Source organism: Balaenoptera borealis (genome assembly GCF_965194805.1).
Source record: "Balaenoptera borealis genome assembly, chromosome: 4".
In the NCBI taxonomy this organism is placed as follows: Eukaryota; Metazoa; Chordata; class Mammalia; order Artiodactyla; family Balaenopteridae; genus Balaenoptera; species Balaenoptera borealis.
Genome location: NC_138861.1, coordinates 136,589,756 through 136,608,950, shown reverse-complemented (window position 1 = coordinate 136,608,950; position 19,195 = coordinate 136,589,756). Strand labels below are relative to the sequence as shown.

The 19,195-nt window shown below is 38.9% G+C and overlaps 1 protein-coding gene across 10 annotated transcripts in view; it reads right to left on the bottom strand.

Moving 5' to 3' along the window:
* LARP1B (La ribonucleoprotein 1B) overlaps positions 1-19,016 on the bottom strand; it is a 130,935-nt gene extending 111,919 nt beyond the window's left edge. For 3 of the 10 annotated variants that reach the window (XM_082389759.1, XM_082389760.1, XM_082389763.1), the window contains exons 1-4: positions 18,161-19,014; positions 3,628-3,686; positions 3,168-3,227; positions 1,053-1,227 (exon numbers count right to left, since the gene is read on the bottom strand). In XM_082389759.1, the coding sequence (XP_082245885.1) occupies positions 1,053-1,227; positions 3,168-3,227; positions 3,628-3,686; positions 18,161-18,692 (826 nt within the window). In that variant the 5' untranslated portion in view covers positions 18,693-19,014. Of the gene's footprint in view, positions 1-1,052; positions 1,243-2,952; positions 2,998-3,167; positions 3,228-3,627; positions 3,687-18,160 lie in introns of all 10 variants that reach the window. The other 7 variants (XM_082389755.1, XM_082389756.1, XM_082389758.1 and 4 more) reach the window with 5 other exon arrangements.
* Positions 19,017-19,195: the final 179 nt, after the last annotated feature.

The following is a 19,195-nucleotide window of genomic DNA, read 5'->3' as shown; positions in this document are numbered from 1 at the left end:
AGACAGTCAAAAAGACTACTTACGTATCAAAGGAGCATGAAAAAGGTAAGTGATTAAGCATTCAAGAAATGGGGAAATTTTTTTTAACAACCACATGGTTGTCCTACTGCCACCACTTCTGAGCAATTACCCTTGGCATACTATATCGAGTGAGCCTCATGATTACCCTGCAGCTAAGGATTATAATAGGCATCAAAAAAAAAAAAATTCAAGTAAGTGCTCAGTATACGGTAGGCTGTTAGTTCCATTATTAAAGAAGTTGGCTGGCAACTACTTCATCATGAAATGTCCCCTCCCATGCCCCATCACCTCCAAGAATTAAAATGCTTCAATGGCTTCCCACAGCACTTAAAATGCCAATTCCAAGTTACCAAAGCCCTGAATAACGTGGACCTTGCCTACCTCTCCAATAGCACCCCCTGCCCTCTCCCCAGTGTTCACTTTGCCTCAGAAGGTCACTTTACTGACCTTCTGACAGTTTAAAGAACTTTTCTGCCTAAAAACCCCTGAAGACATTTTTATTGAGACTCAGAACACTGAATGAGAATATGCTTTTACCAGTTAAATCATAATCTGTCCCTAGACACATGAGAAGTTCCTAAAAGAATATGGAAAGGGATGTAAAGACAATATTTTTTTCCTTCAAAACGTAATGGGGGAATGCAATGAGGAAAAAGAGTTGACCAAGATTGTTCTCAATTTGTCTCAGAAAAATATTTTCTCAAAATTTCCTGAAAAAAAGGGAGCCGTTCCAATGCAGATTTAAAAAACAATAGTTAGCATACAACTTTCCAAGAATATATCTACACCCACCTCTATAGATGGAATTTAAATCCATTCTTACATAAAATACAAGTCAAATGTAGAGAGGAAAGTCTCATAGTTCAGAAATGCTACAAAAGTAACATCAGTTACCATTGTAGATGGTATCCTGAAGAAATCCAAACTACTAACTGGTGACTACCAGGAATCAACTGATTAAATACAATTCTTCATTACTACAACTCTCTTCAAAAACTTAAAAATCAAAATGAAGATATAAACGAACTAACCTTTCTTTCGTTGATTACTTGACTGAGCCTCATCCTCACTGACATTTTCACCAGGACCATCTAATTTTGTTTCCCGGCTTTCTTTGCTTTCACTGTTACTTCTCTTTTCAACCTTGTCTTCTCTTTCTTTTCTATTTTGTGGCTTCTTATTTCCTAGGCTGATGACACTCTGACACTGCAAAAAGGTTTTCTGAATGAAATAATTTTCATGAACATTTTCACTAACATATCCAAAAATCTGTGGTAACACCTTACCAAATATCACCAAACGAATGACAATTTTTATCAAAAATAAAAAACTACTTTACAAAAGACACTGTTAAAAGTCATTTGAGGGCTTCCCTGGTGGTGCAGTGGTTGAGAATCTGCCTGCCAATGCAGGGGACACGGATTCAAGCCCTGGTCTGGGAAGATCCCACATGCCGCAGAGCAACTAGGCCCATGCGCCACAACTACTGAGCCTGCGCGTCTGGAGCCTGTGCTCCACAACGAGAGAGGCCGCGACAGTGAGAGGCCCGCGCACCGCGATGAAGAGTGGCCCCCACTTGCCACAACTAGAGAAAGCCCTCGCACATAAATGAAGACCCAACACAGCCAAAAATAAATATAAAAAAATTAAAAAAAAAAAAGTCATTTGAAAAACTGGAAGAAAATATTTGCTAAGTATTTGATAAAAGGACTTGTATCTAAAATATATAATGAACTCTATAATGCAGTAACAAGAAAACAATTGAAATGTGGGCTAGAGTTGAACAGACACTTCATCAAAAAGATATACTGATGACAAATGTACATGAAAATGTGCTTGACATCATTAGAAAAATGCAAATTAAAAACTGTAGTGTGATACCACTATACAACTACTAGACTCACTAAAATTAAAAGGCTGACCACATCGAGTATTAGTGAGGCTACAGAATAACTATAATTCTCATACACTGCTGGTGGAATAAAAAGTTTGGTAGTTTAAAAAGTTAAATAAATAGCTACCATAAAATCCAACCATTCTACTCCCAAGAAAAATAAAAGCATTATTCCATGCAAAATTTTGTACACAAATGTTTATATAGCAGCTTTATTCTTAATAGCCAAAAACTGGAATCAACACAAATGTCCACCAATAGGTGAATGGACAGCGTTATATCCATACAATAGAGTACTACCAGAAAATAAGAATGAACGAACTATTAATACATATAACATAAATAAATCTCAAAATAATTAAGCTAAATGAAAGCCAGAAAAAAAAAAAAAGAATGCATCCTGTATGACTCCACTTACATAAAATTGTAGAAAATGCATTGTAAATCAACTATACTCCAATAAAAAAAAAAAAACTGTAGAAAATGCAAATTAACTAAGTGACAGAAAGCCTATCAGTGGTTGTCTGGGATGATGGGGTGAGGGGGTGGAATGTGACAAGAAGAATTACAAATTAAGTTCATTATCTTGTTTGTGGCAAAGGTTTCATAGGTCAAAGCATATCAAACTGTACACTTTATATATGTGCAGTTTATTATTATTACGTCATTTATACACCAATTAAGCTGCTTTATATGTTGTTTAAACCACACACCAATAATTCTGCACAAATTACAAATAGCAAGATGTACAGTGTCAAATGAAACCATGTAACCAGATACCATATATGCTACTTCTCTAAAAAGACTTTTGATAGAATATCCCAGAACATCTTTTAGAACTTCTTTCATGGATAAATTAAAAATCCATTTACTGAACATCTCTTGATATGATATATATTCATGTGTATATATAGAGTTAGGACTTCAACACATTGAAAAGACTGTAACTCAAGAGAAAACATATATACAATACATTCTGAAACACAAAATGGGCTTCACTTAGACACATTAAAAAGTAATCTATTTGTAGGCATTACGTGAAGCTGACAGCATGGTACCCCATCCTTTCCAAATGTATGGTCCTGAGAATACAATCAGATGAAGGCAATGTGATGAATGAAATCAAGGTATCTGAAAAATGGGTATTTTATTAATGCAATTCTCTAAATTTGAAGTAAAATTCAGCATGTTAAAAGGAGAATACCTTCCCTTTATTTAAAAAAAAAAAAAGAAGTCTTAAAACAATACTCACTTCAGTGTTCACTAATTCACTTGGTGTTGGCCAGTTCGCCATATCGCTGAAATCACTAGCCTGAGAGGTAAATAAAAGAAGTGTTATGTCTGCAATTTAGAAATTTTAAATAGAAAAAATATTTTCTAAAAGTGAAAGCAATTTTTAAAATCACCCTCATTCAATTATATGCAGGCATTTGCCAAAATAATGCAAAACCTTCTCCAAACAACAGAACACAGCAAACAGAACACAGCAAGAGGAACGTCTTATGATCCAACTTGTGGCATGAATAATGACCTTGACTAAACTGATAGAGACAGGATAACAGAGGCATATGGGGATTTGGATAAAGGCTACAATTCTCTAGTATATTAACTTTAAACTAACATCAATGATAGACTTAGAAGAGAAAAATACACAATAATCTAAGAGGAGTTTCTTTCAAAATAGTTAAAAACTATTTCTTGTCATGACATACCTTGTTGGATTTCTTTGTCTTGAGTTTTCCTGCTTTTATAATTTGGGGGGGACTGAGCTCTAAAACAAAACAGAACAAAACAAAAAAACATAGAATTGTTTTTACAACCACATCATGCAAAATATTTAACAAAATAACAATTAAACCAATTTCAGTTAAGTCAGTGGAATAATTATTCTCAACAAAATCCAAAGTTCTGAGACTCAAATTCCTAACAAGAAATCAACTACATTTCAAATGTAGATTCAAAGTGGTCTTCAGTGTTCAAATCAAGAAGTAGAAAATATTAACAGTTTACTTACACTGAACTGATAGAACAATCCGTTCACTAACAGAATGTAACACGGAAAAATTAGCAATATAACATGTTTTAATACAGTAAAGTTAGTGAATCAATTCCCAATGGGATACATTTTTCTATATATATTATATATACATATAAATACATTCACATGCATCAAGGAGCATGCAGAAAATAAATCAGAAGACTTCAAACTATTTGTCATCAGAAAACAAAGTTTGGCAAACTAGTAGGCTGTATCTAGATCCAAGCCATAAAGAATAGAAGTGATCTCTGTAAAAGTTTGCACAAGACTATCATGGTATCATCACTTGTCCCTCTTGAATAAGAACACAAACATTGACAAATATAGTCTTCATTGTAATGAAGCTTTACAGTGTCTTGTATCTTGATTCATTATCTACCATGATGATCATCTAGCTAAACATGACCTAAACATTAAAAAGCAGAATAAAAGTGGGATCTGCAGCTACAGAAAACACAGTAATTCCACAAAACATGAATCCCATAAATCATGGCAATGACCAATTCATAGACTAAAATAAAGCAATCTTTGAGTTAAAACCCAGAAACATTCAAATAAGATTTCATGAAAGGAAGATTGATCAAGGATGAAGACATCACCAGGGATGGGCACACAGGGATCTTGAATACTGTAGTAATTCTATTTCTAAAGAAGAATAGTGAGTACATGGGTATTTGCTTTATACTTCTTTATACTTTAGGGACACATATATAAGTGTATACATATGTGTCAATGTGCATAAGGATAAATACTTCACTAACAAAAATGAGATACAGAAAAAAATATGGACAGATAGGACAAAAAGGGAAGCAGGAAAAAATCTAATTTAACAAAAACAATATTTGAACATTAGAATTTGACTGAGGTATATTTTGTAAATACCACGTATATTGTATGGAAGTTATACAGTATAGAACATTTGAAAGACCTTTCCCTCAACAAAGTAGAAAACATGTCCCAAAATACTGCTAGGTCAAGTAAATTAAGTGTCTGGTGGTTACAAAACACAGCCTTATACAAACTACTAGATGTACTGAAAAGTATTTAGGGATAGGCCACATAAGCAAGTTTCATTACAAATCAATTAGACATTAATAATCACAAAATTAAGGTCAGAAATTTAAAAAATTATTCTGACCACATAAAAATTAAAAAACTGTTTTACTTCAATATTAAATATGTTATTTACAAACCAAAAAATATTTGAGCATGAGTTAATAATCTATTGCTTTAAAATCAGGGGACTTCCCTTGCAGTCCAGTGATTAAGAATCTGCCCTCCAATGCAGAGGTCACGGGTTCGATCCCTGGTCAGGGAGCTAAGATCCCACATGCCTCCTGGCCAAAAAACCAAAACATAAAACAGAAGCAATATTGTAACAAATTCAATAAAGACTTTAAAAATGGTCCACATCAAAAAAAAATCTTTAAAAAACAAAAATTAAACAAATTAAAAAAATAAAAATAAAAGGGAGAGAGATTTTGATTTCAATAAATTCTTTTGAACTCAAAAATTTTGGATTTTTGTTTAAATTTTACTCTCTCAACTTTAACTCCTCCTCAGGAAATACAATGGGAAAAAAGTGCACATTTAACTCTGTGCCCTCTATAATTCTGACATTTTATTGATGGAGCATCATGAAGTACACAATCAATACTGTAATTTATTCTCAATAAAAGGTATTTGACAAATTATGCTTGCCAATGTGGTTGGATACACTGGAATAGGAAAGTGATTTCTTTTCTTTCTTTTTTTTTTAAATAACTTTTTTTATTAAAATAAATTTATTTATTTACTTATTTATTTATTTATTTTTGGCTGTGTTGGGTCTTCGTTGCTGCGCGCGGGCTTTCTCTAGTTGCGGTGAGCGGGGGGGCTACTCTTCGTTGCGGTGCGTGGGCTTCTCACTGTGGTGGCTTCTCTTGTGAAGCACAGGCTCTAGGCGCACGGGCTTCAGTAGTTGTGGCACGTGGGCTCAGTAGTTGTGGCTCACGAGCTCCAGAGTACAGGCTCAGTAGTTGTGGCGCATGGGCTTAGTTGCTCCGCGGCATGTGGGATCTTCCCAGACCAGGGCTTGAACCCGTGTCCCCTGCATTGGCAGGCAGATTCTTAACCACTGCGCCACAAGGGAAGCCCGGAAAGTGATTTCTTAATATTGGTTACTAAATGGCTCTTACAGTTAATTTACTTTTTTTTAAATAAATTTATTTATTTTTGGCTGAGTTGGGTCTTCGTTGCTGCACGCGGGCTTCCTCTAGTTGTGGTGAGTGGGCGTTACTCTTCATTGTGGTGCATGGGCTTCTCATTGCGGTGGCTTCTCTTGTTGTGGAGCACGGGCTCTAGGCGAGCAGGCTCAGTAGTTGTGACACACGGGCTTAGTTGCTCCGCAGCATGTGGGATATTCCTGGACCAGGGATTGAACCCGTGTCCCCTGCATTGGCAGGCGGATTCTTAACCACTGTGCCATCAGGGAAGCCCCTAATTTTCTTTTTTAAAAGGAAGACTTTCCTGGAACATTCCTGCTCCCAAGTCCCAATTCCTCCCACAGAAACAGTAAGTTTCCTGATTAATGAGTTTAGGAAAAGAACTGACTTGCAAAGCCAACAACTTTCCGCCCTTTTCTTTGGGAGCTAGCTGTCCACAAAAAGCAAGCATTCTGGTCTGCTCCTTCATGCTGTCAACTTCACAGGGCAGACTCCCTAAGAGAGGTAGAAGGGGAACATGCAGATGTGCAATGCCAACTGTGAACACATTTGTCTAATTCCAAGTTCAACATAAGCAAGTCCTTTGTGCTGCTCTTAGACCACCTCATCAACCCACTCTTTTTCCATTAAAAGAATGACACTGAGCTTTTAAAAATAAATAAATAAATCTGAGTAAAAGATAAAGAGATGATTCAAAAATGAAATACCAGTGGCCAAATATGAAATGTTAACTCAATTGTACTAAGAAATGTAAAGTAAAACAGAACAGTTATCACCTATCATTCTGACAAAACAGAGAATGCCAAGCATTGACCCGCCTATTTAAATGGACATTTCTCTCATGCTGTTGGAATGAGTATTAAGTAGTAGAACCTTTCAAGGGTAATCTGTCATTTAAAATGTATATACTTTTTGGGGAATTTCCTGGCGGTCCAGTGGTTAGGCCTCCATGTTCTCACTACCAAGGGCCGAGGTTCAATACCTGGTCAGGAAACTAAAATCCCACAAGCTGTGTGGCCAAAATAATAATAATAATAATAATAAAGTATATATACTTTTTTATAAGATAAATAACCAACAAGAACCTACTGTATAGTACAGGGAATTCTACTCAATATTCTGTGATAACCTATATGAGAAGATAACCAACAAGGACCTACTGTACAGTACAGGGAATTCTACTCAATATTCTGTGATAACCTATATGAGAAAAGAATCTGAAAAACAATGAATATATGTGTATATATATAACTGAATCACTCTGCTGTACACCTGAAACTAACACACACTGTAAATCAACTATAATCCAATAAAAATTTTAAAAATAAATAAAGTAAAATAAAATGTATTATATACTTTTTAATGAAACAATTCCATTTCTGAGAAATTATCTGGTAATCAAGACAAGGTACAAAGATGTCAGTATGAGATGTTCACTGCAGGGACTTCCCTGTAGGTCCAGTGGTTAAGACTCCATGCTTCCACTGCAGTGGGCACAGGTGCGATCCCTGGTGGGGGAGCTAAGACACTGCAGGCTGAGCAGCACGGCCCCCCAACCAAAAAAAAAAAAATGTTCACTGTAGGTTTACGGATAACTGTATTTAAATAAATGACCTCAGGACTTCCCTGGTAGTGCAGTACTTAAGAATCTGCCTGCCAATGCAGGGGACACAGGTTCAAGCCCTAGTCCGGGAATATCCCACATACCACAGAGCAAATAAGCCCGTGCACCACAACTACTGAGCCTGGGCTCTAGAGCCTGCTAGCCACAACTACTGAAGCCCACACGCCTAAGAGTCCGTGCACCACAACAAGAGAAGCTACCAAAATAAGAAGCCTGTACACTGAAACGAAGAGTAGCCCCCACTCGCTGCAACTAGATAAAGCCTGTGCACAGCAATGAAGACCCAACGCAGCCAAAAATAAAATAAATTAATTAATTACCAAAAAAAGAAAACAATATTTTCATTTTCCCATGTTCCAACCATAATGGAGGAAACTGCCCTCCTACCATATCATTAGAAAAAACCTAAGACTGAAAAAGAAAGCCAACCTAAAAATTAAAAAATAAAGAAATTTTAATTAAAAAAATTTTTTTCAGGCAGATGAAACCTAAGAAACGTAAGCTACCAGTGGCTCCAAATATACATAAATATACACGAACAAGTGTGTGATCGTCACATATCCATTTTTCAAACATCACTAGTGAGCTACTATACAACTTCTTTGAATGTTATCCTAATATCTTAATCTATAAGGAAACAATTCCTAATAGATGAGGAATTCATTTTAAGAGCTTGGATAGTGAAAACAAAAACTGCAGTATGATGGGCGATTTTACTCATGACCATAATCTTTTGCAAAGCTTTAATTAAGAAAACGCATTGAGAGTTATGAATCACATATTTTATTACATTTAAGGGAAAAATGTCATAAAATGCTATATTGCTACAGTAAATGAGTGCCTTAAAAAAATGTAAAAAAAAGCGAGATAACCTCATCCACCACAGGGCAGACAGCAGAGGCAAGAAGAACTACAATTCTGCAGCCTGTGGAAGGAAAACCATTCACAGAAAGATAGACAAAATGAAAAGGCAGAGGACTTTGCACCAGATGAAGGAACAAGATAAAACCCCAGAAAAACAACTAAATGAAGTGGAGATATGTAACCTTCCAGAAAAAAAATTCAGAATAATGATAGTGAAGATGATCCAGGACCTCGGAAAAAGAATGGAGGCAAAGATCGAGAAGATGCAAGAAACGTTTAACAAAGACCTAGAAGAATTAAAGAAGAAACACCTAGAAGAATTAAAGAACAAACCAACAGAGATGAACAATACAATAACTGAAATGAAAAATACACTAGAAGGAACCAATAGCAGAATAACTGAGGCAGAAGAATGGATAAGTGACCTGGAAGACAGAATGGTGGAATTCATTGCCATGGAACAGAATAAACAAAAAAGAGTGAAAAGAAATGAAGACAGCCTGAGACCTCTGGGACAATATTAAACACAACAACATTCGCATTATAGGCGTCCCAGAAGGAAAAGAGAGAGAGATAGGACCTGAGAAAATATGTGAAGAGATTACAGTCGAAAACTTCCCTAACATGGGAAAGGAAATAGCCACCCAAGTCCAGGAAGCGCAGAGAGTCCCAGGCAGGATAAACCAAAGAAGAAACACATGGAGACACATAGTAATCAAACTGACAAAAATTAAAAACAAAGAAAAATTATTGAAAGCAGCAAGGGAAAAATGACAAATAACATACAAGGGAACTCCCATAAGGTTAACAGCTGATTTCTCAGCAGAAACTCTACAAGCCAGAAGGGAGTGGCATGATATATTTAAAGTGATGAAAGGGAAGAACCTACAACCAAGATTACCTGGCAAGGATCTCATTCAGATTCGATGGAGAAATCAGAAGCTTTACAGACAAGCAAAAGCTAAGAGAATTCAGCACCACCACACCAGATCTACAACAAATGCAAAAGGAACTTCTCTAAGTGGGAAACACAAGAGAAGTAAAGGACCTACAAAAACAAACCCAAAACAATTAAGAAAATGGTCATAGGAACATACATATCGATAATTACCTTAAACGTGAATGGATTAAATGCTCCAACCAAAAGACACAGGCTTCCTGGATGGATACAAAAACAAGACCCATATATACTCTGTCTACAAGAAACCCACTTCAGACCTAGGGACATACACATACTGAAAGTGAGGAAATGGAAAAAGATATTCCATGCAAATGGAAATCAAAAGAAAGCGGGAGTAGCAATTCTCATACGAGATAAAATAGACTTTAAAATAAAGAATATTACAAGAGACAAGGAAGGACACTACATAATGATCAAGGGATCAATCCAAGAAGAAGATACAACAATTATAAATATATATACACCCAACATAGGAGCACCTCAATACATAAGGCAAACGCTAACAGCCATAAAAGAGGAAATCAACAGTAACACAATAATAGTAGGGGACTTTAACACCTCACTTACAGCAATGGACAGATCATCCAGAGAGGAAATTAATAAGGAAACACAAGGTTTAAATGACACAACAGACCAGATAGATTTAATTGATATTTATAGGACATTCCATCCAAAAAACAGCAGATTACACTTTCTCCTCTAGTGTACACAGAACATTCTCCAGGATAGGACACATCTTGGGTCACAAATCAAGCCTCGGTAAACTTAAGAAAATTGAAATCATTTGAAGCATCTTTTCTGACCACAGCGCTATGAGATTAGAAATCAATTACAGGGAAAAAAACGTAAAAAAGACAAACACATGGAGGCTAAACAGTACATTACTAAATAACCAAGAGATCACTGAAGAAATCAAAAAGGAAATCAAAAAATACCTAGAGGGGCTTCCCTGGTGGTGCAGTGGTTGAGAGTCTGCCTGCCAATGCAGGCGACACGGGTTCGAGCCCTGGTCTGGGAAGATCCCACGTGCCGCGGAGCAACTAGGCCCGTGAGCCACAGCTACTGAGCCTGCGCGTCTGGAGCCCGTGCTCCGCAGCAGGAGAGGCCGCGATAGTGGGAGGCCCGCGCACCGCGATGAAGAGTGGCCCCCGCTCGCCGCAACTGGGGAAAGCCTTTGCACAGAAACGAAGACCCAACACAGCCAAAAATAAATTAATTAATTAAAAAAAAACAAAAAACAAAAACCAAAAAAAAAAAAAAACTACCTTCACAAAGGGAACCAAATTTAAAAAAAAAAAAAAAAAAAAAAAAAAAAAAAATACCTAGAGACAAATGACAACGAAAACACGACGATCCAAAACCTATGGGATGCAGCAAAAGCAGTTCTAAGAGGGAAGTTTATAGCAATACAAGCCTACCTCAAGAAACAAGAAAAATCTCAAATAAAAAATCTAACCTTACACCTAAAGGAACTAGAGAAAGAAGAACAAAGAAAACCCAAAGTTAGCAGAAGGAAAGAAATCATAAAGATCAGAGCAGAAATAAATGAAATAGAAACAAAGAAAACAATAGCAAAGATCAATAAAACTAAAAGCTGGTTCTCTGAGAAGATAAACAAAATTGATAAACCTTTAGCCAGACTCATCAAGAAGAGAGGACTCAAATCAATAAAATTAGAAATGAAAAAGGAGAACTTACAACAGACACTGCAGAAATACAAAGCATACTAAGAGACTACTACAAGCAACTCTATGCCAATAAAATGGACAACCTAGAAGAAGTGGACAAATTCTTAGAAAGGTATAACCTTCCAAGACTAAACCAGGAAGAACTAGAAAATATGAACAGACCAATCACAGGTAATGAAATTGAAACTGTGATTAAAAATCTTCCAACAAACAGTAGTCCAGAACCAGATGGCTTCACAGGTGATGTCTATCAAACATTTAGAGAAGAACTAACACCTATCCTTCTCAAACTCTTCCAAAAAATTGCAGAGGAAGGAACACTCCCAAACTCATTCTACGTGGCCACCATCACCCTGATACCAAACAAGGCAAAGTTACTGCAAAAAAAAAAAAAGAAAATTACAGACCAATATCACTGATGAATATAGATGTAAAAATCCTCAACAAAATACTAGCAAACAGAATCCAACAACACATTAGAAGGATCATACACCATGATCAAGTGGGATTTATCCCAGGGATGCAGGGATTCTTCAGTGTACGCCAATCAATCAATGTGATACACCATATTAACAACTTGAAGAAGAAAAACCACATGATCATCTCAATAGATGCAGAAAAAGCTTCTGACAAAATTCAACACCCATTTATGATAAAAACTCTCCAGAAAGTAGGCATAGAGGGAAACTACCTCAACATAATAAAGCCCTTATACAACAAAACGACAGCAAACATCATTCTCAATGGTGAAAAACTGAAAGCATTTTCTCTAAGATCAGGAACAAGACAAGGATGTCCACTCTCGCCACTATTATTCAACATAGTTCAGGAAGTCCTAGTCACGGCAATCAGAGAAGAAAAAGAAATAAAAGGAATACAACTTGGAAAAGAAGAAGTAAAACTGTCACTGTTTGCAGATGACATGATACTATACATAGAGAATCCGAAAGATGCCACCAGAAAACTACTAGAGCTAATCAATGAATTTGGTAAAGTTGCAGAATACAAAATTAATGCACAGAAATCTCTTGCATCCCTGTACACTAACAACGAAAGATCAGAAAGAGAAATTAAGGAAACAATCCCATTCACCACTGCAACAAAAAGAATAAAATACCTAGGAATAAACCTACATAAGGAGGTAAAAGACCTGTACTCAGAAAACTGTAAGACACTGATGAAAGAAATCAAAGATGACACAAACAAATGGAGAGACATACTGTGTCCTTGGATTGGAAGACTCAATATTGTGAAGATGACTATACTATCCAAAGCAATCTACAGATTCAATGCAATCCCCATCAAATTACCAGTGGCATGTTTTACAGAACTAGAACAAAAAAATCTTAAAATTTGTATGGAGACACAAAAGACCCCGAATAGCCAAAGCAATCTTGAGGGAAAAAAACGGAGCTGGAGGAATCAGACTCCCTGACTTCAGACTGTACTACAAAGCTACAGTAATCAAGACAATATGGTACCGGCACTAAAACAGAAATATAGATCACTGGAACAGGATAGAAAGCCCAGAGGTAAACCCACACACCTATGGTCAACTAATCTATGACAAAGGAGGCAAGGATATACAATGGAGAAAAGACAGTCTCTTCAATAAGTGGTGCTGGGAAAACTGTACAGCTACATGTAAAAGAACGGAATTAGAACACTCCTTAACACCATAAACAAAAATAAACTCAAAAGAGATTAGAGACCTAAATGTAAGACCAGACACTATAAAACTCTTAGAGGAAAACATAGGAAGAACACTCTTTGACATAAATCACAGCAAGATCTTTTTTGATCCACCTCCTAGAGTAATGAAAATAAAAACAAAAATAAAGAAATGGGACCTAATGAAACTTAAAAGCTTTTGCAAAGCAAAGGAAACTACAAGCAAGACAAAAAGACAAACCTCAGAATGGGAGAAAATATTTGCAAACGAATCAACAGACAAACAGACAAAGGATTAATCTCCAAAATATATAAACAGCTCATGCAGCTCAATATTAAAAAAACAAACAACCCAATCCAAAAATGGGCAGAAGACCTAAATAGACATTTCTCCAAAGAAGACATACAGATAGCCAAGAAGCACATGAAAAGCTGCTCAACATCACTAATCATTAGAGAAATGCAAATCAAAACTACCATGAGGTATCACCTCACCCCAGTTAGAATGGGCATCATCAGAAAATCTACAAACAACAAATGCTGGAGAGGGTTATGGAGAAAAGCGAACACTCTTGCATTGTTGGTGGGAATGTAAATTGATACAGCCACTATGGAGAACAGTATGGAGGTTCCTTAAGAAACTAAAAATAGAGTTACCGTATGACCCAGCAATCCCACTACTGGGCATATACCCAGAGGAAACCGTAATTCAACAACACACATGCACCCCAATGTTCACTGCAGCACTATTTACAATAGTCAGGTCATGGAAGCAACCTAAACGCCCATCGACAGACGAATGGATAAAGAAGATGTGGTACATATATACAAAGGATTATTACTCAGCCATGAAAAGGAACGAAATTGGGTCATTTGTAGAGATGTGGATGGATCTAGAGACTGTCATACAGAGTGAAGTAAGTCACAAAGAGAAAAACAAATATCGTATATTAACTCATACATGTGGAACCTAGAGAAATGGTACAGACGAACCGGTTTGCAGGGCAGCAATAGAGACACAGATGTAGAGAACAAACGTATGGACCCCAAGGGGGGAAAGTGGCAGGGGGTGGGAGTGGTGGCGGTGGGATGAATTGGGAGATTGGGATTGACATATACACACTAATATGTGTAAAACAGATAACAATAAAAACCTGCTGTATAAAGAATAAATAAAACAAAATTTTAAAAAAACATGTAAAAAAACCTACTTACTTCTCGTACTCTGAAAGTGGGAGTATCAATTAGTAGTCATTTTCAAGAGCAACTTGTCAACAAATACACTGTGACCTAACAATTCCACTTTTCTCTCCTAGAGAAAATCAGATATGTATTTTCTCTAGGATAAAAGGCATGCATAAAAATGTAACAACCAAGATGTTGATTAATAGGTAAATGGCTAAATTAACTACATCAGTTATATTTATGGACCACTTCTCAGCAATTTTTTAAAGTTTACATTAAAAAGGATCAACTTCATCACAAGGAAAAAAATTTTTTTATAACTAAGTATGTAGATGGTAGTTAACTAAACTTATGGTGATCATTTCGCAATATGTATATACAAATCTCGAATCATTATGTTGCACACCTGAAACTGATGTTAATTGTACCTTAATTTAAAAAATAAAAAACTCACTAGTTGTAAAGAAGAAAAATAAAAGATCTACCAATACTTTAAAAATATTCTAAACACATATACAAAACACTATATTTGGAAGTAATTTCACAGAAAGGACTGAAAGGATATTCAGTAAACTGCTAACATGACTATCTTTTTTCTGAAGGGAACATCAAAAGTTCCTTTACAAGAACATATTTATGTATCATTTACATAACTTAATTAAAATGTTATTAGAGTTACAGTAAGCTTATTTGAGGTTTCTGGGAAGCACACTTGGAGAAAAGAAGGTTGATGGAGTCAAGAAGACGAAGGATGAAAAAGATGAAAAAAAAATCATTTTATTTTTATTTTTTGTATTTTGGCTGCGCCTCGCGGCACGCGGGATGGTTCCCTGACCAGGGATCGAACCTGGGCCTCTGCAGTGAAAGCACCAAATCCTAACCACTAAGCCACCGGGGAACTCCCAAAATCAATATTTTTATACATCGTTTTTGTGTGTAAAAGAATTAAAATTGTATTAGAAAGCTGATTTTTAATATGCAAAATGTAACCATGGGTACAGGTAAGTGATTCATAAATCCCATACTGTGATTTTAATAAAGGTCTCCAAAATAAATAAAACTACTTTAAACAAGGGTTGGGGGACAATTCTTTCCAGTCTCCTGACCGGAGTTTAAAACTGCAGTGACACTATTCTAGGCTTCTCCTGTGGGCCAGGCTTTGGTTGAAAAGAGGGCCTTATCTGGATTACCAGAAACAGCAATACACAAGCCAGAACCATCCCAAAAGTGGAGGAAAGTGTGTCACAAGGTCTGAAGAATGCCTCACCTGCAGTTCAGTTAGAACTGCAGGTTCTAACAGAAAATTCATGATTACAAGTCCTTAAATACTTCCCTACATTTCCTATGTTTCTATCTCTGGTAATAAACTTTCTGGCGAAATTTTATGGATGGAATTCCTGTATCTCATTGAGTGAGTGACAGTAAATCCAGGTTTGGTTAGGACAAACATAGTTTAATTCTGTTATTACAGCATAATTCATATCCTCTTTCCCTCTCATGAATATCCTGGTTTATAGGATAAATCACATAGGCCTCCTACTAATAAGATTATTGTACTAATTTAACACTCCCTTAGTTTGCACCTACTCTGGACCCTGGACCCTAAAGGTCCTCTGCTCCTATTTCATTATTCTTGAGGTTGCAAATTTGCTTAGGAAAATAGGAAGCCGGCAGACCCAGGTTATAGAAGGCAATCTGGTATTATGAAAGAAAATATATCCACTTCATTCATTTACAAGGCCCAGAAATCATCACAAAAGTCAACTAGCTAGGTAGTAACACTATCTGGACTAAAACCCAAGTTGTGCGTTTCTACACAACAAATCTCTTATCAAAGTTACCTAAGTTATTCAATTACTAATAGAAGTTGTGTAGAAGTATAGAGTCAGTACTGGGGACAGGCTATAAAGTTACTCTAGCACTTCACACAGGAAGAACGGTATTCCTGAGGGCACAAAATAGATTCCAAGAACAGAAATGCTGCCTACAGAGAAACATCAGCAAAATTAAAATCCCCATGAACCACACCATACATCAAGCATCACCTGGTTCTTAATCTCCAACAAAGATTAAGGACCCCAGTGAAGGCACCTGTAGGTTAATTATATTAAACTGTTAAATATTTTCACAAGGTCATTTCCAATTAAAATTTCTGAGTCTCATCTTGAAAGTTTTAAAACCTGTCAAATTAACTGTACAACCAATAGGGTTTTTTTTGTAGATCACTGAATATAATGTATAATGTGTGTAAGTCTAGAAGTAGGGAGGGGAAACAGCCATTAAGATTCACTAGAGTTTTCTTTCCCTTTGCTAAATTTTATAGAGATTTTGCTTTAAGATTTTTGTTCACTTCAGTTATTAATACTAGTAAACAAATAGATCTTTGCAGCTAGGAGAGACTGGTGGCAGTATTAAATTTAGAGCAAAATTTTAAACAGCTTTTTCTGCAAGTGTTAAGATTTATCAAGAATGATGATTTAAAAACCATTTATCAGGGCTTCCCTGGTGGCGCAGTGGTTGAGAATCTGCCTGCCAATGCAGGGGACACGGGTTCGAGCCCTGGTCTGGGAAGATCCCACATGCCGTGGAGCAGCTGGGCCCGTGAGCCACAACTACTGAGCCTGCGCGTCTGGAGCCTGTGCTCCGCAACAAGAGAGGCCGCGATAGTGAGAGGCCCGCGCACCGCGATGAAGAGTGGCCCCCGCTTGCCACAACTAGAGAAAGCCCTCGCACAGAAACGAAGACCCAACACAGCCAAAAATAAATAAATAAATAAATATTAAAAAAAAAAAGGGTAGTTAACCACTCTAAAAAAAAAAAAAAAAAACCATTTATCAGACCTCAGCTGTAAAATAACTTTTTTTTAAATAAAGTTATACTGTACCACAGCATTTAAAAAAAATGATTTGAGTATTACTGTGCAAATCAATTATCACTTATCTCACTCTGTTGGAGTTCCTTGGAAGAAATGTTACTATACCTCTATACCTGCAATATGTGTGTCTATAACAATCACCTTATATTTAACCATTTCCTTTATCTCTTTTGAGCCTCACAACCCTGTAAACATGCTTGAATTTTCCCTGTTCCACTGTTAACCTTAATTTTAAGAAGAGTGAAGACTTGTACGTAAACAGCTGTAATTTCTATATGAAAAGTTCAATTATTTTACTACAACTTAATTAGAAAGCAAAACTAGGAGATACTGGTTTCTGTCTTCGGTTTATTTAGTATTTCCACTTAAACTAAAAATTAAAAAAAAAAACCTGCAGTTGCTATAACCAAAATAAAGCACCAAGGGCCATACTGCATTGGTCAGCATTCAAATGCAGTGGCATAATCTTACCTCCCCTAGAGAGGGGAGCTAACTGAATGTCAGAAGACTACTGTTCACCTAATGGGCAATTCACTCTCTCGTCAACTATCCTATTTCATTTCAACCAGTTTCCACCACAGTCGTAAACTCAAAGCTTTTGAGTAGCAACTACAGCACAGCATCTCATTTTTAATATGACTACTTAGCACGGTTTTGAAAACACTGAAATTTTCAGCTTACCAATTATTTCACAATAAAAAATTCACAATTGCTCTTCCACTTAACATATAAACCCCCTTGCTCCGACTGGCTTCACCTCTTTTTAAAAAGTCTACAGAAACTTTTCTATAGGATGAACTGCAACACCTACCTAAAGTCAGCTGTCCCACGTCACTAACACGTGGGGTAAGACATAAGTGAGGCTGTGCCCGCCGAGCGGCTCAGCTCCGTGACCCCCGCCGTGCCCCACCAGTCAAGGAGAACCCGAGGTCCCACCTCTTCCTGCTGCTCCCTTCCCAGATGTCCATTTATGTAAACAGGCAAAGTGAATGACACCTTGGAACGAAATACCTCCGACTGACAGGGAACGGAGGCCTGCCCCTCCCCCACCCCACCACCCCCCGCCAGCCTCTGCCGCCACGCGAGTCGCCCCTGCACACACCCTCCCGGTGCCCACCGCAGAGGAGCCACAGACCTGCCTCCAGGGTTTCCAGTGGGGGCAGCGGCGGCGGCCCCGTCCCGGCGGGGGACAGGTGCTGGGAAGGCTTTTTGGTCCAGGGATTCTCCTTCCGCGGCAGCGGCGGCGGCGGCGTTGGCGGCGGCGGCGGCGGCGGTAGCTTTTCCTCAGAGCCTGCCGCCGCCGCCTCCTCCTCCCGGGCGTCTTCGGCCGGCGAGTCCCGCGGCAGCGGTGGCGGCGGCTCCCAGCCGAAGGGCCCCCCCTGCCCGCGCGCCTTGTGCGCCAGGTGCAGCGCCAGGGGCTTCACGGACACGGCCGCCTGAGGCACGCTGTGTCCCAGCACGGGCGCCGGCAAGGGCTCTCCCCGCGCCCCCGTGCTGGTGGCGAGCGCGTTCCTCTCCTCCCTCGCTGCCTCCTTGCCCTCCCGTTCGGGCGGAGGCAGCTTCCCGGCTTGCCGGCTCGCCGCGGCCGACAGCGACTCCCTCTCAGCTGGTACCGCGGGCCGCTCCTCCTGAGGGTGAGCGGCGGGCACCCGGACGCGAGCAGACATCGTTCCCCTGCCCCAGCCGCCCCAGCCGGGGGCGGCCCGGGGCCAGGGAGCCCGGCTGCCCGTCTCTCCGCCGGGACACCGACTGGCTCCGGCCTGGGGAAGAGAACCCGAGAGCCCGGCCGCCCGCGTCGGCTCAGGCCGCGGAGCTCCCGGCGTCGAACGGGGCGCTAACCGCCCGCCGGCCCAGCCCGCGTCAGCGGCGCGAGCCCCGAGCCTGCCAACACGCGCCGGGCGCCGCAGCCGGGGGCCGGGAGCCCTCACTTGACGCGGGCTGCGGCAGAAACACCGCAACGCGAAGCTGTAGTACCTCCAGCAGAATCAGGGAGGCTCGCGCTCCCAGAGCCAGTAACTGCTCGTGGGGTCAGAGGCGGAGGCGGGGGCGTGGAGGGGGCGGTCCGAGAGGATAGAGCGGGGGCGGGGCCTCCCGGAGGAGCGTGACGTGGCCGCTCACCGGCTCGTGCCCTCGCCGGGCCGCCGCCCGCGGTGGTTGACTGACTATCCCG